A 22,478-nucleotide genomic window follows, 5' to 3' on the forward strand; every position below is an offset into this window, starting at 1 on the left:
CGCTCTGCCCCCCATTTATTTGAGGAGATGGCACGAAGGAGATTCAATCCCCTCGTGCACTTTGTTCGTAGTTGACGGATATGTGGTAAAAATGTCAACTTCTTATCGAAAGTGAGACCCAAGAATTTTATCTCAGGCACTACTGGAATGATGTGTTGTCCGAGTTTGAGTTGTGGTTCAGGGTGAAGATTCCGTTTGCGACAAAAGTGTACGCAGACGGTCTTCTGAGGTGACAGCCTGAAACCATTAGCCATTGCCCAAGTTTTGACATGGCCAATGGCATGCTGCAATTGTCGTTCAATAACCCTCATGTTGCATGACTGACAGAAGATGGTAAAATGATCAACAAAGAGGGTGCTATTTACAGTTGGAGGAAGTTGTTCAGTAATAGAATTAACTTTGATAGCGAAAAGCGTAACACTTAACGCTGACCCTTGGGGGACTCCTTCCTCTTGACAAAAAGATTGAGAGAGAACGGAGCCGACGAGAACTTGGAATGACCGGTTCACTAAGAAACTTTTAATGAAGAGGGCTAGATGGCCCCTCAGACCCAGATAATAGATATCGTTTAAGATTCCAAATCTCCAAGCCGTGTCATACGCTTTTTCGATATCAAAGAAAATTGACACCAGGTGTTCGCTTTTAAGGATAGATGTTTCCAGTTTTATAAGATGGTTGTTGGTTTGTTGGTTCTTGGGTTTTATTGGCGCATTAGCAACTAAGGCTATAATGTGCCACAACCAGGTGATATATAAAAAATTTTGTTTCACTGACCTAATTACTTAGGTCACCATGTCAAAATATAAAATAACAAAGGTATAAAATGCAAAGAGATAAAGCAATAAAGAAATAACAATAACAAGTAAATATTAAATACAAGTAAAAACCTTTATTGATTTATAAAAGCTAAAAATAGCAGACACACGGTCATTGTCAGATAAAATCTGACTGAGTGTATACGGCTCAGTCAGATGATTAAAAGCAGTAAAACGGATATTACTAAAATCTGGACAATCAATTAAAATGTGTCTAATGGATAAAATTGTGCCACAGGACTCACACATAGGAGGGTCATCAGCCCTCAGCAAAAACGAATGAGTCAAATGACTATGTCCTATGCGGGTCCGGGCAAGAACAACTTCCTCCTTACGATTCCTGCGCAGACTAAACTGCCACGGTTCAATTACAGGCTTTGTACGATATAATTTATTCGCAGTCTGTCTATTCCACGAATCCTGCCATCGGGAGTGTATCTTCATGTGTATTACTTGCCTGTAGTCAGTATAGGGGACTGACAGGCAGCGATTATTACTGGGAATTGCTGATTTGGCTGCGGTCAGCCAAATCATTTCCCCCAATCCCAACGTGGCTAGGAATCCAGCAGAAGTGGATATCATATTCACATTCACGGAGGAAGTGAATCTTCTGCTGAATACTAGACAGAACTGGATGAGGATTACATCTCACAGATATTAAAGCCTGTAATACACTGAGAGAGTCGGAATATAAAATGAATCGTTTGTATTGGCATTTACTAATTTGATCCAAGGCTAACTCTATAGCGTGCAGCTCTGCAGTAAATATGCTGCATTCACAGGGAATCTGCTCCGATGTAGTGCTGTCTGTAAAGACAGCAGCAGATCCCACATATGATTCCGACTTCGAGCCGTCTGTGTAAACTGGCGTGAAGTCAGAACGTTCAGCTCGGTGTGCTGAATAAAGCTGCAGATAGATATATGGAGTGTCCGACTTTCCCCAATTTCTAAGGGACAAGTCACATGCCAGGACATGATCATGCCAGGGTGAAAGGGGTTGCTTAGGTGTTTGGGCAACCTTGTCTACCTTGATATTAAGTTCTATGAGCAGCTCTTGGAGATGAATACCAAAAGGACGATTGGCAGTCTTACGGGCGTTGTACAAATTTTCCCATCGTGGCTCAAAAACGAATGGCCAGGTAGGATGGTCTGGCAGGGATTTCAGTTTTAGAGCGTACTTTAGAGACAACTGCTTACGTCGAAGCGATAACGGTGGTTTGTTTGCTTCGACGTATAAGCTCTGGACAGGAGATGTTCGAAATGCTCCAGTAGCAATATGGAGAGCCTGATGATGGACAGGGTCCAGCCATTGAAGGGCACTGTCTCTGGCTGAAGAATATACCTGGGATCCATAATCTAATTTGGATCGCACAAGTGCACGGTAAAGCCGTAATAATGGTGGATCGGTCTGCACCCCAAGATGTAGAGGAGAGCAAGCGGAGAATATTAAGGCTTCTTGTGCACTTTGTGCGGAGTTCACGGATATGATCCAGAAAGGTCAGTTTTTTATCGAATATGAGTCCCAAGAATTTTGTGTTCGCTGCTACTAGAATAGCATTTTGTCCGAGCCTTAATTCAGGTTCAGGATGAAGATTACGCTTACGACAAAGGTGTACGCAAACGGTCTTCTCCGGCGAGAACCTGAAGCCATTAGCAAGTGCCCAGGAATTAAGGCGATCAATGGCTTTCTGCAGTTGTCTTTCAATAACCCTCATGTTGCATGACTGACAAAATATGCTAAAGTCATCAACATGGCACAGTTTACAGTTGGAGGAAGTTGTTCTGTGATGGAATTTACTTTGATGGCGAAAAGCGTGACACTTAACACTGATCCTTGTGGTACTCCCTCCTCTTGGCTGAAGGAACGAGAAAGTGAGGATCCCACACAAACTTGGAAAGATCGATTGGCTAAAAAGTTTTGAATAAAAAAGGGGAGATGCCCTCTAAGTCCTAGGCTATGTAAATCTTTTAAGATGCCAAATCTCCAAGTTGTGTCATACGCTTTCTCCATGTCAAAGAACACTGACACTAAGTGTTCACGTTTTAGGAAAGCATCCCGGATGGATGTTTCCAGTCTAATTAGATGGTCCAAAGTGGACCGGTTCGTTCGGAAGCCGCACTGGATGTTGGAGAGAAGGTCATTTGATTCTAAATACCATATTAAACGAGAGTTAACCATTCTCTCCAGGATTTTGCACAGACATCTAGTCAGAGCAATAGGACGATAATTGGTAGTGACTTTTGGATCCTTTCTTGGTTTAGCAAACGCAAGAACGATTGCCTTGCGCCAGAAATCTGGAAACTGCCCTTCAATAAAGATTCTGTTATATAGAAAGAGCAGAAAATCCATAGAGTTTGGTGAAAGATTTTTAATCATTTCATAATGGATGCCATCTGGTCCTACGGCACTTGCTTTGGAAAGAGTGAGGGCTGTTTTCAGTTCCTGCATAGTGAATGCCCTGTTTTAGGAATAGACGCTCTTAGACTTAAAATTAAGTGCCTGTTTCTCGAGTTTATGTTTCAGGACAGGAACTCTGGGGAATATGATGATGTTGCAGAGATGTTAGAGAATGTTTCCCCAAGAGAATTGGCTATTGCAGTTGGATCTGCTCTGCAATAGTGCATCCATTATAATCTAGGATTGAAGAAGGGTGGGATGTATATTTTCCCTTCCTTTTCCGGATTTTATCCCAGTCTACCTTAGAGTTGGTAGACTGGTTAATGGATGATGTAAAACGGATCCACGATTCCTTTTGACTCTGACGGCGGATATAGCGTGCTTTGGCTCGTAAGCGTTTAAAGGCTATAAGGTTGGACGTGGTAGGATATCGGCGGAATATCCCCCATGCTTTGTTTTGAGCCTTTTTTGCTGCTGTGCATTGTGAATTCCACCAAGGTTTGGGAAATGGTGGAAACCGGACAGATGTTTTTTGGAACAGCATTCGCAGCTGCTTGGACGATAATTTCTGTGATGTACATTACTGCATCATTGATCGGCTCCTGCGTGACAGTGCTAAGATCAAAATTTGCCTGATGTGGGAAGGCAGACCAGTCAGCCTGATCAATCTTCCACCGTGGTAACCTGAAGGGAAGACATGGTCTCCCACTGTGTAACAAGGTTATCACAGGGAAGTGGTCACTTCCGTATGGATTCTCCTCCACTTCCCAAGTGAGTGAAGGGAGTAGAGCAGGGGAGCAGATAGAGAGATCAATGGCAGAAAAAGTACGGGTAGGCATGTGGAAGAAGGTATTTGTTCCAATATTTAGAAGGGAAAGGTCATTGTCATTTAGCATACGCTCTATGACTCGTCCCCTTCCATTAATGTTAGCACTACCCCACAGGGTGTTATGTCCATTAAAATCCCCGAGAAGTAAGAAAGGGGGAGGCAACTGTGTTACAAGATCATCAAGGTCTTCCTGGGAGATGTCAGTCCCAGGTGGCAAATAAATAGAGCACACAGTTAATAAAAATCCCACTGAATGGCGAACTGCAACAGCCTCTATGCTGGTTGTAACGAGCAAGGGCTGAACTGGGGTCTGGTTGCCCACAAGGATAGCCACTCCTCCATGAGCAGGACCATCCGCAATTCTATCCTTTCGAAAAAAAGTGATGTTATGCATGGTGGGATCGTCATTTGCCTTTAGGTAAGTCTCCTGCAAGCAAAAGCAAACTGGCTCGTGCTTTTGCAGGAGGGCCTTGATGTCATCAGTATTTCGCCAGAATCCACGACAATTCCATTGTAGGAATTTAGCCATTATTTTGGCTTGGTGGGTCCATCAGGCGGCTTCCGAGGTGCTCAGGGCTTTATTTTGTCAGCCTTGGATTTATCTTTTTTGGGGAAGAATGGACGCTGTCCCGTGTCCATTTCTTCCTCCGCAAAGAGTTCCAAGACTGATTCGTCTGATACCTCCTTATTCTCTACATCCATTGTTTCTGGTATTATGGGTGACTCTTCCGAACGTTTTTGCTCTTTTTTACCAGTTGGTTTTGGTAGTGGTGGAGCACTAGGAGGTACGGATATAGGAGTGGCAACTGATTGTGTTTTTTTGGTGGGCTTTTGTGAATTCAATAAATAGCGTGCAATCGGAGTGAATGACTCTTTCGGTGGTATACTCAGTTTGTGTACCGATAGTGCACTTTGCAGAAACCTTCTGAGCATATGAAGGTTTCCCGCTATTTATTGGTTGGATATGTTTTCTGGCCTCTGGGTAGGAGATATTCAGCTCTGTTTTCAGTTTTTGGATTTCTTTCTCATCCTTCCACCTCTGGCATGCTCGAGAGTAGGCGGGGTGCTCTCCTTGGCAATTAATACAGATCGGTTTTGAAGCTGAACATTCCTTGCTCTCGTGGTCTTTAACACCACATCGAGCACAGGCAGGGTTACCACGACAAGATGTTTGTGAGTGGCCGTATTTTTGGCATCTAAAACACCTCAGTGGGTTTGGGATGTAAATCCTCACTGGGCAGTTTAGATAGCCTGTCTTGATGGAACTTGGAGGCCGTGGGGTATTGAACGTGAGGATAAGAACTCGGGTAGGGACGAGATTCCCATCCTTTCGTATCGATATTCTCTTAACAGCTGTCACTCCTTGGTCTTTCAATTCAGAGCAGATCTCTTCTTCAGAAACATGAAGAAGGTCTCACTCTGATATAACACCACGTGAAGAATTCAGAGTTTTGTGGGGGGTTACGGCGATAGGTATTCCCCCTATGGATGTAGAGTTCAAGAATTTTTCAGCTTGTTTTGTGCTGGAAGCTTCAACCAAAAGATCGCCAAAACCCAGTCGTTTAACAGATTTTGGTGAACCTGCCAACCCTTCTAATCCTTTCTGGATAAAGTAGGGTGACATCTTTCCAATTGACTGCTCTCTGATGGAATGGAGAATGAGGAAAAGCGGTGTCACTGATGGTGGTGGTGTATCCTCATTCCTGGCTCTTTTTGCAGAGGTGTTTTCTTTGTCATCGTCTTGATTAGGTAGGGGCCTTGTTGGGGCCCCAGAAGAAATGGGATTGAAATTACTCATATGAGTAAAGAGAAAGTGTCTGATGCCTAAGTACCTCACCCACCACGGAGCCCTACGAGGGGACGCCCACTCGTGAACTAGCAGGTACAGCGTACACGAATGGGACGCCGAGTTCGCTTAGGAGCACCATACCCACGTTACCAATAAGTCTTTATCCTGTCCCAGGACCATAGGGAGGGAGACTTATTGGAACGCAGTTGACCCTAGCAGTAAAAAACCACCCGCCGATTGATCCCAGTCGGGCCGGTCCGGGACCTCCTGTCTTGTCGAAGCAGGGGCCAAAGTGGTGTATTAAGGCTGGGCCCCTGAACCACCAGGATCCCCCTTTCCGAAATCCACGGGTCGCGGCGCATGGCTGCACACGCCGGATTGCAAAGATGTAACCCTGGAACCAAGGTATGGGCGTTAGATCCCAGTGATGCTAATCTGGGAAACCAGCAGCATCACTGGGAGGTCCCCTCACCACGTATAGGTGCCCACGTCGAGGGGTTTATAAGATGGTCAAGTGTTGACCTGTTACTTCGGAAACCACACTGAACTTTAGAAAGCAGGTCATTCGCTTCTAAATACCACATGAGACGGGCATTTACCATCCTTTCCAAGATCTTGCACAAGCAGCTTGTCAGATCAATTGCCTTATGCCAGGAGTCCGGAAATTCATCTTCACGATAAACTCTGTTGTACAAACAGAGCAACTGTTCCAGAGTTTCAGACAAAAGATGTTTAATCATCTCATAATGGATTTCATCTGGCCCTACGGCACTCGCCTGCCATAGTGATAGTGCCACTTTCATTTCCCATTCTGTGAAGGGTTGATTGTATTCTTCACAGTTCTTTGATTGTAATTTCAAATGTTGCCTTTCAGCATTTCTTTTGAGGGCCAGAAATTCAGGGTGGTAAGATGTTTTGGCAGACACTTTAGCAAATGTCTCCCCAAGAGTGTTTGCAATTGCAGTTTGGTCTGCAATTGCACATCCATTATGCTCCAGGATCAAGGAAGGGTGTGATGTGTATATCCCCTTCATTTTCCGGACTTTATCCCAGACAAGCTTAGATGATGAAGCCTGGTTGACGTAATATGCAGTTGATAACATCAAACCTATAGTCATAAGCACCTCTTTCCATTTTTTTTTTTTATTTCTTTAGATGCCATAATAGTGTTGAACTCAATTGTCCCTCACAGTTCCTGTAGCTCTTATTTTCTTCTTTTTCAAAAATATCATCAACAAGTACGTTTTAAAATAATTGTAGAAGAAAACTACTTGGTTTGATGGATCCGGCACATGTTCCAATAAATCAATAACCACTCTTGCACCTACAGGTATAGCTTCACATTTTTGGTTTCTTTAGTTGGTTTTCCAACATAGATGTCAAAAGCATAGCAATACCCAGAAGAACTACTTATCATCCAAATTTTGTAACTGAAGCTCACTGGTTTCCCCCTTGATAAATTGTTTGGCTGGATTATGTCCAAAATACTTCACCATTAACAGATCCTTGTGAAATAAATCCCACTGGCAAAATTGTTTTATGAGCATATTCATTATTGGCCTAATTTTTTACATTCAATCTTGACAATTTCAATTTCATCATTATTGACCAGATGTACAAATCTCTTTATTTCTAGATATAATTTCTTGACAAGGCATTATAAATGCATGACACACCCAAGACCTCGTCCAGCGACCAATACATTCTTTCTTGAAGAAGGTTGTGATATCGTGTCAAAAGCAATATTGCAATAAAACTTCTCATTTCTTTGTTGGCAATAGTAAATTCATGATTGTTTTTTTGTTCAGCATATATTATCGTTTGTTCACATATTAGTCTACGATTTCATCACTAAAATGTTTTTTGAATATTTTTGGTGCGGACAACTCATTTAAGTCATTTTTCACACCATCAAACTCACTTGTAAAACAAAGTTCATTTGTTCCAAAAGGTGCATATCTGGATGTCTCTTCAGTCATTTTGCTTTTTCGAAATCAAGATATACCGCTGAATCACTACGACTTTTATCTTCTGGAACATCATCTTCTTCCGGGGGGGGGGGATCTTTTTCATTGGTATCTTCAAATGAAATTTCGATAGAACCAGGAATTTCTTTTGGAAATGAATTAAGGTCCTGTAAAACATCTTCATCGAACTCTTCACAATCTGCCAACTCGTCCAAATTTGGAGGTAATATGCAAATTTCAAAAACCTCATCATTATTAGATTCTTGATTTGCAACATCTTCAGTAGCTTCCTCAAGTTTGGTGTATTTCTTCTTGCCATAAAAAAATCTTCGGTTCCATTATCGCCCGGTTTATAATTCACTATAAACAAAAATAAAATTTATATACAGTAACGCCTAATGTCCCTGTTTGAGGATGGTAAGATATAAACAAACAAAAAAAAAAAAAAAAAAAAAACTAGAAAAAATGCAATAAATGAAATTTTGTTCTTAGTTAAAGCATATATTGTGTCTCTACATTTTATTGAAAAACAAAGACAATTAAAAAACACTCTGCATTAAAAAAAAATTTGACGATAACTTCTGTGAGTCACTAGAAAAATAAATCAGCCTCTTGCAACGGTTACAAGATTGGTACTGAAGACATCTGGTGCTGACAGTGGTATACGAATCATTTCCTGATATTTATTGATAAACAATATAGAGAAATATTTCACGGAATTGAGACAGTTTCAAAATAATAACATTTTTGAATTAGTGTTCCCATACGAGTATGCCAGGCACTAATGGGTTAATATAAAACTTTCCAATTTTAAAAAAATTTGAAAGTTTAAATTTAACATTTAATCAGCTAGCAGCAGTGTGAACATATGCACAATACAATAAACTTTCAAAAATTTTCTGCCTATTCAACAGACTTCTTGAATTAGTACAATAAAAACTATATGATAAAATGCAATAACAAACACTAAAAAATAAAATAAAATAAAAAAATCACTAGGTAATTGCAGAGGAACTGCAAATGTATGGAGAATAGCTGATGCTCAAGTAATAACCAGCTAATAGGCAAGAGATTGAATTACAGGTTTTAAATCAGAAGAACAGACCTATTAAAGTATCTATCAAAAAAGACATACAGAGTATATATACTATCCTGTAAGAGGTGAAGTATTCCTGAAAGAGAGTGTTCATCAAATGAGCTGACTATTCTCTTTTGAATAGTCTAATATTCAGGAGGGGCTTGCTAAGGTCACTACCCTAGATATGACATCAATATTCCAGTAGGGTAATTTCTGATTTGTACTGTTAGCAGCTGTTTAGAAGATGAACAACACTAACAGAGGGTTACCCCTTCTTGATCACCAAAGGTGAAAGAGAAAGCCTAGTTTTATGATGCAGAGGCATTATTTATGATATGCATATTCCAACAAATTTTAGAAGTGATAGTTATACACAGTAAAAATATATATATATTAGATATATTCTAGTATAGAAATTTGACTATTCCAGTTAGAGTAAACCCTCGATTTTATAGATTAATGGAGGAAAGAGATTTCCGTTATTGCAAAATGTCTGATAAATTTAAGGTCACTTTTTTTGGAGATTTAATTTGGAGGATATCTGAAACCACTTCCAACCAGACACACATCCCACTTGGGCTGCAGAGTATCCATTTACAAATGGATTCCTCCAGCAGGATTAGTAACAAAGCCAGTATTGCAGAGAACTGTTTCCAGGAATTTGGGAATCAAACGGGGCTACTGCGATGGTCTCCTTGGTCAGAAGATCTAAATTCAATTGAGAATTGTGGAATGAGGTGAAACAAGCTCGTCAGAATTGAGAACCACTGCCATGAAATTTGCAACAACTGTTGGAAGCAATTGAGTTAGCATGTTTCAGCATTCCTGTGGCATGATTTTGACACCTTGGTGAATACATGTCGACTCCAGGTTATTCTGAGGATGAAGAGGAAAAGGGGGGGCCCCCATTTGCTGTTAGGCAGGTGCACCTAACAGTGGCCACTTGGTGCATGTGATGAAAAGGATTCTGAAGCATTTTTATGTAAAACAATAATTTATACAAAATTTTAACCATTGTGTTTAATTTTTGTTTCTTATGTTCTTTCAGTTTTCAGGTGCAGTAAGCAAATTTATAACAAACTTTACAATTACATAATCTTTAAGACTGATTTAGTGCACACCTGATAAAATCAGTGACCAGTAAACATGCATAAAATAATACAGTACTCAAATATATTTTATACAAAATATCTCAAGCATATTATCTCAATTTTTGCACAGGCACTTAACCTATCCATTTGCAGACATCTCTGGAATGTTACCTATGTGAATCACAAAGTGGATACGTAAGCTACTCATGGCTTACTGTTATTTCAATATTACCATCCCAGTGGTCAAGTAAGTAAACACTAGCAAAAAGCATTGCGTTTGCAATTACAAGTTTTTTTTTTCTGAATAAATGAATAGAAACTTGGCTTAGTACTTACTTCATAAGTATTTTAAATAAATTATGTTGCTAAATCTTTTAATAATAATATGAAGATTTTCTTCCATGTAGTGATTATTTCGTACATTCTAACAAATTGTGTAAAATGCACTTGAAAATGTAAACTTACAGAGTAAAAGCAATACAAAAGAGAACTTTTGTATTGCACTTTTATACATAAAAAAGGAATAAAGGATACTAAAGCTTTGATCTGTAATTTCTAAATGCCATAAGTTTATTCGTAAGTCGTCTGCTGAAAGATACGTTTCCTGATCACTGTTCACTGAGATAGAATTGATGTGATAAGTATGAGCATTGGCAAATATCCTGCGAGGACTAGCTTCTACCATAAGTTCCATCGGTCTAACAACTGGTACACGAAGAGAAGTAATTGTCTGAGGGTCTCTTGTCTGACCACTGTCATCTTTGAGATTATAACCATCTATTCTTTTATCTCTTTCTGATACTTTCCAAAGTTTGATGGTTTTGTCTACAGGAAAAAAAAAAGAAAGTGAAGGAAAGACATTGAGAAATCTTGAAAGAAAATATTTCTACATAGCAAATTATATGCAGCAATTTAACCCTCTGTGCTCCAACTCCCTTTTGTTGTTGTTATGGGAATTTAATGGCACATAAGCTGCTAGGGCTATAATGCGGTTATTCATTTATTATATAAAAAAATTAGAAATTTTTAATCTGTGACAGAAAAAAATCTGAAATCAGAAATGATTAAAAAGTACAGTTTGCCTGAGGAAGTTAAATAATTCAGAAATATTTGCCTTGTCACCAATGAGATTTTCTAGAGTTATTGGTTTACAAAGATTAACCAGTGATAGCAAGGATGAAGTTCTGTCTTCTTTATAGTAGGGGCAGTCAATCAGAATATGTTTTGCAGTCAGATTTATAGAACAATGTGAATACTGTGGTGAATCATCTCCTGTAAGTAAATCGAGGCGGGCAAGATGGGTATGACCTGTTCTGGCTCTTGAAAGGACGACTACTTCTCGCCTCAATGTACGGACACTGGAGCGACAAAATTTTCGGATCCTGTTTAAATTGAAAAAGTTTATTATTAGTCTGCAAGTGCCAGAGTGCTGTACATTCTGACAAGCAGGCAGCTAAATAGCTAGTGCACAGTCTGATGCCGGAACAGGGATATTGGTTATATCTAAGGTAGTTGGATTTTTTTGCAGCTTTATCAGCCAGTTCATTACCCAAAATACTAGAAAGTATTGGAATCCGACAGATGAGTCGATGGTGTTTTTCAATGTATAACGATAAGCTTCTAATTTCATCTAGAACAGGGTGAACTTTATCTGAAGAATAAGATAATGGTAGGATTGAGCTGAGGGAATCAGAGTAAATAAAAGATTTTAAAGAACAGCCAGAACACAGATTTTCTAAAGCTAGTTTGATTGCATATAATTCAGCTGAAAAGATACTGAATTCAGATGGAAGGGTTGCTGAAATAATGATATCTGATCACTGCTGCTGCTCCAACATTTGCATTAGATTTAGAGCCATCTGTATAAATTGGGGAAAAATCAGTATATCTTTGATTGTGAGTTGCATGAAGTTGTCTGACATTTAATGCTTTTAAGATGTTCTTTCCCCATTGACACACTAAGTGTCACAGGTCGGTACAGGTTTGATTTCATTTGATTGAAGAATTCTTGGCGCAAGAGCTACTGCGGCTAAAATGCGCCTGTAAAATTTTATATGATGGTTTTGTTCTAATTCGTATATTGCTGCTAATGATTTCCAAGAGTAACAGAGAATGATTATAGCTTGCTTTAGAGATAATATTTAGTTTTATATTTGATTATAGTAATTTATTTTCTTGAGGAACTGAAAAACATCTGCTATATTTTTTCTATCTTCCAGTATGGTTTTGAGAGTGAGGGAGTGATGTTTGTTTAGCTCTTTGAAGAAGTTTCGGCGCTCATCTGCAAAAGCTGGACAAGTAATCAGTACATGTTCTACTGTTTGTTGTGTGTGATAGATAGGGCATAGAGGGGGATCCTCTCCTCGCAAAAGATAAGAGTGACTGAAATACGTGTGTCCTATCCTTAACCTAGCAAGTATCACTTCATCGCGTCTATTTTTCTGAATGCTGGATTTCCATGGTTGGAGTAATCTTTTAATCTGATGCAATTTGTTAGTGGTAAGTACTTGCCATTGCTGCTGCCAGTGATGTATCCCACTGTGATCAATAACGTGTTTATAGTCTGAGAAAGGGATATATTCTGATGCAGAAATACTGTTGTTAGCTTCTTTGGCAGCTCTGTCTGCTTGCTCGTTATCATGTATTCCGGCATGGCTTGGGATCCAGCAAAATCTAATGTTACGACGTTGTATTCAAGGAGTTTTGATATTTTGTATTGAATCTGCTGTTGTAGTGGATGTTTGTTAGAACTGATATTTTGTATTGCAATCATAGAACTACGGGAGTCAGTAAAAATTATGCTGTTTTGAAAACTTGAATGGTCGATTTCGTCTAGTGCTAACATAATGGCTTGCAGTTCTGCGGTATAAATGCTACAGTCTTTTGGGAGTTTTTGGGCCAATGTGATGTCAGAAAAGTAAACTGCCGCTCCCACATGAGAATCAGTTTTAGATCCATCTGTATATAGAAAGCAATGATCTGAAAATTGTGCCTTATAAGCAGCATGCAGCTGTTGATGGTTTATATGAGAAAGGATTTGTTTGCTCAAAATGTGGAAGGAGGAGCCACATAAAGGTTGTCTGATTATCCATGGTGGAGTAGACTTCTTCGTCAGCGGAATTATGTTATCTAGGTTAAGCTCTCTACTGAGAAGAAGGTTTTTTAATCTCACATTCGCAGGTTTATTGATTCTTTGTTGTTGCTGATAATGTTGTTCCCATTCAGAAGCAAAAAGAGTTTTCTGTAGAGGGTGGTCTGGTAAGGATTTTATTTTAGCTGCATAAGAGAGTAATTGATTTTGTCTTCTGATTTGCAGAGGAGGTTCTTGAGCTTCGGCGTACATGCTCTGTACGGGTGAGGTGCGGAAAGCTCCAAGGGCTAAACGTAGTGTGCAGTGATGTACCGGGTCGAGACATCTCAGGGCACTAGGTCTTGCCGAGTCATAGACTGGGGAACCATAGTCTAGCTTAGACCGAATCAGAAGGCGATATAAACGTAGTAGTATTGTCCTGTCTGCTCCCCAGGATATAGCGGATAGGACCTTCAAGATGTTCATTTTCTTCAAACAGTGGACTCTTATGTGACTGATATGCTCTAGGAAAGTCAGTTTTTTATCAAAAACTAATCCTAAGAAACGGACACTATTTTTAACTGGAATGATCTGTTCTTTCAGCCTGAGTTCTGGGTCAGGATGGAGATTCCTTTTTCTGCAGAAATGTATACATCCAGTCTTTTGTACCGACATTCTATATCCATTTCTTTCTGTTAATGGCTACTTGCAATTGCCATTCTATTGTCCTCATATGCTGCGCTTGATAAGAAATGCTGAAATCATCAGCATAAACAGTTGTAAAGATATTGTTTGGGATTTGTTCTATTATTGTGTTGAAGTGGACTGCAAAAAGTGTGGCACTAAGTACAGATCCTTGAGGGATCCCTTCTTCTTGATAAAATATATTGGAAAGTGTATTGTCCATTCGAACTTGGAAGGTCCGATTCTTAAGGAAATTGTATATGTAGAGGGGTAGATGTCCTCTAAGGCCAAGTTGATGTAACCTTTTAAGTATACCATATCCCCACGTGGTATCATATGCCTTTTGGATATCAAAATTAACCATGACTTGGTGTTGTTTCCTGAGAAAAGCATTTCTTACTTGATTTTCCAGTTGTATAAGTACATCCAAGGTACAGTGATTTTTTCTAAAGCCAAATTGTTCTGAGTTGAGAAGATCATTATTTTCTAGATACCATGTTAGTCTATTGTTGACCATTTTCTCTAAGATCTTGCCTAAGCAGCTAGTCAAAGCTATGGGACGGTAGTTCTGTGGGTCTGATAGATCTTTTCCCTGTTTTTGGAAAGCTAGTATTATTGTGTGGTGCCATTTGTTTGGGAAAGAATTTTCAAGGTATATTTTGTTGTATAGATCTAACAGGGCTAATCGGGACTGTTCATCTAATTGTTGTATCATTGCATAATGGATTTCATCAGGACCGACTGCGCTGTGTTTCACCTGTAGCAGAGTTTGTTTTAGTTCTGCTGCTGTGAGTGGAAAGTTGTATTGTTCACACCGATTGCTAGAAAAGTTTAGTTTTATTTTTTCGGCCTCTTGCACATTTTGAAAGCAGTGGGGTATGCACAATTAGCAGATGTATTTGAAAAATTTTCACCAAGCACATTGACTATATCTAAGGTATTTGTAACCAACTGTCCCTTCCAATTTAGCAATGGAGAGTGGTTTAATTGAGAATTGTTTGTCATCCTTCTGATCTTTTTCCAGATAAGTGTAGCTGGCGTGGAAATAGTTATAGTGGATGCAAATTTCATCGAAGCAGCTTTTTTGCTTATTTTTTGCACTTTCCTGACCTTAGCTCTGGCTCTCTTGAATTGTATTAGATTGTCTGTTGTTGGATTTTTCCGAAAAAGGTTCCAGGCTCTATTTCTCTCTTTTTTAGCTTCCCGGCACTCTTTGTTCCAACATGGTTTTGGATATATTCTAAAGTTAGAAGATGTTTTAGGTATTGTCTTTTCCGCAGCTTGAAGCATACTATCAGTAACATAGGCTACTGATGTTTGTACTGATTCTCTTTTAATAATGTTGCAGTCTAGCTTGGCTAATATCCTGAATGTTTCCCAATCTGCATCATATATTTTCCATCTGGGGTGCCTATTGGCTTGGCATGGCATTTTTTCCATGATTTTCAAAATAATGGGGTAATGGTCACTACTCATTTGAGTCTCGTACACGCTCCATTTAGTCAGTGTGAACAGTGTTGGGGAACAGATTGATAAGTCTATTGCAGAACTGCTTTTTGATGGAAGGTGGAAATATGTGTGTGTGCCGTCATTTAAAATCATTAGGTTGTTCTCGACAATTAATTTTTCTATTTCCTTATTAACCTTCTGGTCTATTTTGTGATCGCCCCATAGTGGGTGATGTCCATTTAGGTCACCTAAGATGCAGAATGGAGGTGGTAGTTGAGTGATCAGCTCTTCGAAATCCTTAAATCGGAATTCTTGATTAGGGGGAAGATATATTGAGGCTATGGTAATATTGAAGCCTATTGCTAGACGGGCTGCAACTGCTTCTAATGGTGTGTTCAATGGTATTGTTTGGGAAGGTACATATCTGTTAACTAGTATTGCAACTCCTCCTCTCGTTGTTCCATTCGTTATGCGATCCTTTCTATATGTGATATAATTTTTGATTATACTATTGTCCTGTGGTTTTAAATAGGTTTCTTGTAGGTAGATACTTAGTGAGTAGTACTGGGTATTGAGGTCTATAACATCATTAGTGTTTGAGCAAAAACCTCGACAGTTCCATTGGATAATCGTATCTGTCATTTGGGATTAGATGCTCCCTCGGATTGCTTCCTTGGGGCTGATTAAACTTTGTCTACCTTGGTTTTGTCTTTCTTTGAAAAATAGGGTCTACCCGTATCCATTTCTTCTTCAGCGAAGATTTCGAGAACTGGTTGCTCTCCTTGGTTTCTTGCATCCGTGTCCATTTGTTCTGCAATCTTTTTTCCTGTACTACCTGTCTTTTCTTTGTTTGCTTTTCTTCTTACATTTTCTGAATTATCTGGTGGGAAAGATAAAGGAGTATTGATAATCTTTTCTTGTTTTTGTGATGGAGATGGTTTGTAAAACTCACGAACCCATTCTGAGATGGATTCTCCTGGGTGGATTGTAACATCCATTTGTGTGCCACAACATTTTGGGTAATTTAATTTCCAGAGCCTTTTTGATTGTGGTAATCTGTGCATAAGAAGGTTTGTTTGCTATATTTATTGTAATTACCTTTTTAGCTTCCTGATATGAAACTTCATTTTCTGCTTTGTATTTTTGTATCATTTTTTCCTTCTTCCAAATTTCACACTCAATTGAATATGCAGTATGATCTCCTTTACAATTTACACATCTATGGTTTCCAGCTGTGCAAGTAGAAGTGTGTGTGTGTGTGTGTGTGTGTGTGTGTTATGGAGGTTTAATGGCTAATAAGCTGCTGAGGCTATAGTGCGCCTATTCATAGGAAACTGCTAAAAACAAATTTTTGTTGTAATAACTTGATTTTTGTTACAGTGATCTTTCAGAATTTATGATATAGTACAATTTTTTTCAGGAAAGAGAAAAATTCATTGATATTTGCTTCCTCGCCAATAATGTCATTTAGTGTCATCGGTTCTCACAGATTTCTCAGGGAAGGCAGTTGTTGTTGTTGTGATGGGGGTTTAATGGCGCACGAGCTGCTGGGGCTATAGTGCGCCTATTCATAGGAAATTAATAAAAATCAAATTTCAGATAGAATCAATTTATGATTTAATAGAGTGATGTTTTAAAATTTATGATACAATCCAATTTTTTTCAAAAAAGAGAAGAATTCGTTGATGTTTGTATCGTCACCTATAATATTTTTAATGTCTTCGGTTCCGGAAGATTTTTTAGGGAAAGGAGGATGGATATTCTGTCCTGATCATAGTGAGGGCAGTCAACGAGAACGTGTTTGACTGATAAGTGCGAGGAACAGTGTGGACAATGAGGAGGATCCTCTCCTGTAAGTAGGTGAAGGTGAGTCAGATATGTATGTCCTATCCGTGATCGTGCAAGCACTACTTCTTCTCTTCGTACTGTTTTGGTGCTAGAGCGCCAAAGCTGTGGATCCTGTTTCAACTGGTAAAGTTTATTATTGCTTTGGGTGTGCCATAACTCTTTCCACATCGCAAGACATGTTGTTTGTATGATATGATTATAGTCATAGATTGGAATAGGAGCAAGGGTTAAATCATAAGTTGATGGATTTTTGGCAGTTTTGTCAGCGAGTTCATTCCCTTTTATCCCCGAATGGGCTGGGATCCAGCAAAAGGTCACTGATTGATGACGTTCCTCAATTTTTAATAATAGGCTTCTGATTTGGTTTAATATAGGATGAACCTTATAAGAAAAGTTTTGTATTGCTGTAATTGAGCTTAGAGAGTCAGTGTATACAATATATTTTAGAGATGGGTAGAGATTCAGGTTTTCTAAAGCTAACTTTATTGCATGAAGTTCTGCAGAGAACTCAGGTGGAAGGGAAGCAGAAATGATTTCTGCACCTGAGTTCTGCAGAGAACTCAGGTGCTGCTATACTCAGGTGGAAGGGAAGCAGAAATGATTGTAGAGGGAAATACTGCTGCTGCTCCAACAGCTGAGTGTGATTTGGAGCCATCAGTATATATTGGCAATAAACTAGAATATTTCTGAATATGGCTTGCATGGAGTTGTTTCATGGTGAGTGACGGTAGAAGATTCTTTCCCCATTTTTTAAGATAAGTATCACAAGTTAATTGTGGACGAGGTGTCCAAGGTGGGTGAAGGCATTTCACTACGTCTAACCTGTTGACATTAGGAATATTCCAATTCTGTGTTACTTCAATTAGGCGTAAGCCTGCTGGTCTTATTTTACTGGGTTTATTTCTATAAAGGTTTTGCAGTGGTGGATTAAAGAGATACGGCCCAATAGAATGCTGGCAGCAGTTTTGTATTCGGGCTGCATACTTAAGAAGTAGTGTTTTCCTGCGGAGACAAAGAGGGGGCTCATGTGCTTCGATATATAAACTTTGGGTAGGGGATGTCCTGAATGCGCCAAGGGCAATCCGCAGTGCACTATGCTGTATAGGGTCTAACCAGCGTAGTGTACTCTTTCGGGCAGAATCGTAGATTGGAGCACCATAATCCAAACGTGATCTGATCAAAGCTCTATATAGCAGAAGCAAAGATGTACGGTCTGCTCCCCAAGACATTGCAGATAAAGCTCTCAGTATGTTCAGTTTTTTAAGGCAGGAAGTACGTAGCGATTTAATGTGCACAAAGAAATTTAATTTTCTGTCAAGGATTAATCCCAAGAATCTGATATTGTTGGTGACTGGAATGGTAAAATTTGACATCTGAAGATCAGGATCTGTATGCATTTTTCGTTGATTACAAAAGTGGACTGCAACAGTTTTCTGCTGAGATAGATGATAGCCATTGAGTCCTGGCCACCTTTGCACCTTATTCAAGGATAACTGCAGTTGCCGTTCAATGGATCTCATATTCTGAGAATGGCAAGAAATGGAGAGATCATCCGCATAAAGATAGGTCTCAACTGTATTTGGAAGTTCTTTTGTTATAGAATCAATTTTCAGGGCGAAGAGGGTTGCACTCAATACAGAACCTTGTGGCACTGCTTCTTCCTGTAAAAATGTCATAGAAAGCGAGTTGTGGTATCGAACTTGGAACGTACGATTCTGGAGAAAGTTTCTGATGAATATAGGAAGGTTGCCTCATAGACCAAGGGCATGGAGGTCGCTGAGAATGCCATGACGCCAGGTAGTGTCAAATGCCTTCTCTATGTCAATGGAAACCAAAACGAGATGTTCATTTTTTAAGAAGGCATTGCGAATTGTAGACTCTGCCTTAATCATGAGATCTAAGGAGGACCTGTTCTTACGAAAGCCATGCTGATTATTACTCATTAAGTGTTGTGTTTCGATGGTCCAAACAAGTCGATTATGAATAATTTTTTCAAGTAATTTACCGAGGTAACTGGAGAGGGAAATTGGTCGGTAATTGTATGGCCTTGTAGAGTCTTTTCCAGGTTTCAAAAAGGCAAGAACTGTGGCATGATGCCAAGAGATGGGATAAATGTTTTCCATAAATATTCTGTTATAGTAGACCAGTAGTATTTGTAAATTTTTGTCTCCAAGGTTTTGTAACATGATATAAGATATTCCATCTGGCCCAGCAGCACCATTGTGCGTCGTTTTCATGGCAAGTAGAAGTTCGTGATATTGAAGAGGCTGGTTATACGGAAGGAAGACTGAGGTTCGAAAGTTTATGGCTCGTTCTTCGGTCTTGGTCTTTATTTTCTGAAAATCCGCTGAATAATTTGAGGCCGCTGAAACTTTAGCAAACGTTTTGCCCAAAGCATTTGCTATGTCCTCTGGAGCAGAGAGTTCCTGCCCATTCCATGAAAGAATTGGTGAAGGGGTTGTAGGGAATTTTCCAGAAATCTGTCTGATTTTCTTCCATATTAACCTGGAGTTAGTGTTTCTGTTTATGGTAGATGCAAAATGAATCCAAGAATTCTTCTTGGCTTGCCTTTGAATGAGACGTGCTTTCGCTCTTAGCTTCTTGTAATTGATAAGATTAGTCGTGGTTGGTGATCTACGAAATAAATTCCATGCTTTATTTTTTAACTTCTTTGCTTTTGTGCAGTCTTCATTCCACCAATAGTTATGGTGCCGTCGGGACCGAGGATTCGACAATGGAATTGAACACTTAGCTGCAGATAGCAGGTGTGAAGTGATATAATCTGTGGCTTCATCTATCGACTGTGTACATATATATTGCTCATCCAGGGTGACAAAAGATTGAAATTTGACCCGGTTGGCTTGAGAGAACTTCCATTTCCTGCAGGGATTGACTAATGGTGGTTGTGCAGTGAGCAGATCACAAATAATCGGAAAATGATCACTGCCCAAGGGGTCATCCAAAACAGACCATTCTATGATTGGAAACAGAATCGGGGAACATACTGATAGATCAATTGCAGAAGTTTGTCCAGTTGGTAATTGTATGTGAGTGAGTGCACCAGTATTAAGAACAGTAAGGTTTTGTTTGTCTAGAAAAGTTTCAATTAGTCGGCCATGTGTATCTACTTTTGTTGATCCCCATAAGGGATAGTGGCTATTGAAATCACCCAGACAGACAGACCGGGGGTGGCAATTGCATTAGCAGGTTTTCAAGATCTTGGTAAGAGAAAGTATGACTTGGTGGGAGATAGACTGATGCTAGTGTTAACGCAATCTGGGTTATCAAACGTACGGCAACAACTTCAATATCAGTGTGCAAAACAATTTGTTTGGTCGGGATCTTTGAGCTGATGAAGATGGCTTGTTTGTTTGTTTGTTTGTATTGATGTTTAATGGCGCATGGACTATGCGGGTCATAATGCGCCAGTTCATACAGTGTGATGTGTTTCAGGGGTGTTTACATGAAGATGGCCACACCTCCATGGGCAGCATTTGAAGTATTACGATCTTGTCGGTAGATGACATAGTTCTTTATCTTGGTGGAAATTTGTGGAGTTAGGTAGGTTTCCTGTAGACAGAAACCAACTGGAGAATAGCGGTGAATTAGGACTTGAATATCATTAAGGTTGCTACGATATCCTCTGCAATTCCATTGTAGAATATAAGGCATTATTGGTGTTTAGTAGAAGAAGCTGTATCTGACTGCTTTTTTAATGTGGTTGGCTTGTGACGTTCAGGCTTTGGTTTGTCTTTTTTGGAGAAGAATGGTCGACCGGTGTCCATTTCTTCTTCCGCATGTAATTCTAATATAGTTTCTTGTCTAGATGAGTCGAATGTATCCATAGATGTTTCTTGGATATTCTTTTTTAAATGTGAGCTCCGATTATTTGATGTAGAAGCAATCACTGGGGGAGGAGAAGGAGATGTTGCTGGTACTGTAATTGCAGTATTATTTGCCTGGTTCATCTGCTTAGGGGTATTGGACTGTTGCTGGGAGAGAACAGCCCGAGCCCAGTCAGAGATTGAAGTGTTTGTAGGTACTGTAACATCGGTTTGGGTGCCCACTGATTGATACTTTTGCGCAATACTGGCGTATGTACGCTTAGTCATACTGGGAGCAATTACTTTCCTTGCTTCTTGAAAACTTACTTTATTTTCAATCTTATATGTCACAATTTTCTTTTCAGTTTTCCATTTCTCGCATGACCTGGAATAAGCAGGATGGTTGCCTTTACAGTTGGGGCAGGCCATTTCTTTTGCTGAGCAATCACTTTGAGTGTGTTCAGAGGAACCACAATTGGGGCAAACTTGATTTCCTCTGCATGCGATTTGAGAGTGACCATACTTTTGGCACTTAAAACATCTCAAAGGATTAGGGATGTAGGGCCTAATGTGACAATGTAGATAGCCTGCTTTTATCGATGTTGGTAGATTTGGCGTATTGAAAGTGAGGATAATGTTCCTTGTAGGTGCAAGTGTATTGTCTTTTTTAGTCATAATCCTTTTGACTGCAATGACATTTTGGTCTTGAAGTTCTTGCATTATCTCCTCCTCCGTGACATTCAAAAGATCCCAGCTGGATATAATCCCTTTGGATGTATTTAGGGTAGCATGGGGAGAAACCTTTACTGGAATTCCAGCAAAGTTGGCAAGGTTTAGTAGTTTCTGTGAATGTCCATGGTTTATTGTCTCCACTAGTAGGTCGCCTGATTGCAGTCTCTTGACTGTCTTAGGCGATCCTGCCAGACTTTCCAGGTGTTTTTGGATAACAAACGGAGAGAGCTTACTGAGAGGCTGATCTCCAAGAGAGTGCATTATTAGAAATGCAGGACAATTTGTCGCTGAGGAAGTGGTTTTCATTCTCTTGGGTTGCGACGTGTTATGGTCGTTGTCTAACTCTGGCCGAGAGCTTGTCAGCTCGAGAGGCGGAAAGGCATGTTGATCCATGTTTGCTCCTTTTAGCCCTTGGCAGATTAGCTTTTCTGCCAAGACTTCCGGCCCCGCCACGGGGAGGCAGGAGCAGTGCCCGGTGTGACCAAGCGTAGAGTATTAAGTGTTAGTAAAAGAAGTACGAAAAATAAAGAAAGTTAGCTTTTCTTTCTTGCTCTGTACAAGTACTTTTTGTGACAGTAGCTGATATAAAAAATAAATTTCTTAAGGACAGTAACTTAATATAACTTTAAGTCGCTTTTAGATAATCACTTTTTAAGCACAGAGAAAACGCTCGATCACATTCGCTTGGCACCCGGGGCCCAGGGAAGACAGAACGGATGTTCTGTCTTGTTGATACTGTGGGCAGTCAATTAGAATATGTTTCACTGATAACTGTGTTAAACAGTGTGAACACTGAGGAGGATCCTCTCCTGTGAGTAGATGGAGGTGAGTGAGATACGTATGTCCTATTCATGTCCTTGCAAGTACCACTTCTTCTCTTCGCACTGTTTTGGTACTAGTGTGC

General features: G+C 39.7%; 1 protein-coding gene across 2 annotated transcripts in view; it reads right to left on the reverse strand.

Annotated features, from left to right (window-relative positions):
- The window catches only part of tws (protein phosphatase 2 regulatory subunit tws), a 533,883-nt gene that overhangs the window by 164,261 nt on the left and 347,144 nt on the right, over nucleotides 1–22,478 (reverse strand). For both annotated transcript variants that reach the window (XM_090373490.1, XM_090373489.1), the window contains one exon: nucleotides 10,502–10,792. In XM_090373490.1, coding sequence (XP_090229616.1) covers nucleotides 10,502–10,792 — 291 coding nt within the window. The remainder of the gene's footprint in view (nucleotides 1–10,501; nucleotides 10,793–22,478) is intronic.

The sequence above is a fragment of the Mastigoproctus giganteus genome, chromosome 5 (assembly GCF_048544385.1).
Source record: "Mastigoproctus giganteus isolate SK-2022 chromosome 5, ASM4854438v1, whole genome shotgun sequence".
Classification (NCBI taxonomy): Eukaryota; Metazoa; Arthropoda; class Arachnida; order Uropygi; family Thelyphonidae; genus Mastigoproctus; species Mastigoproctus giganteus.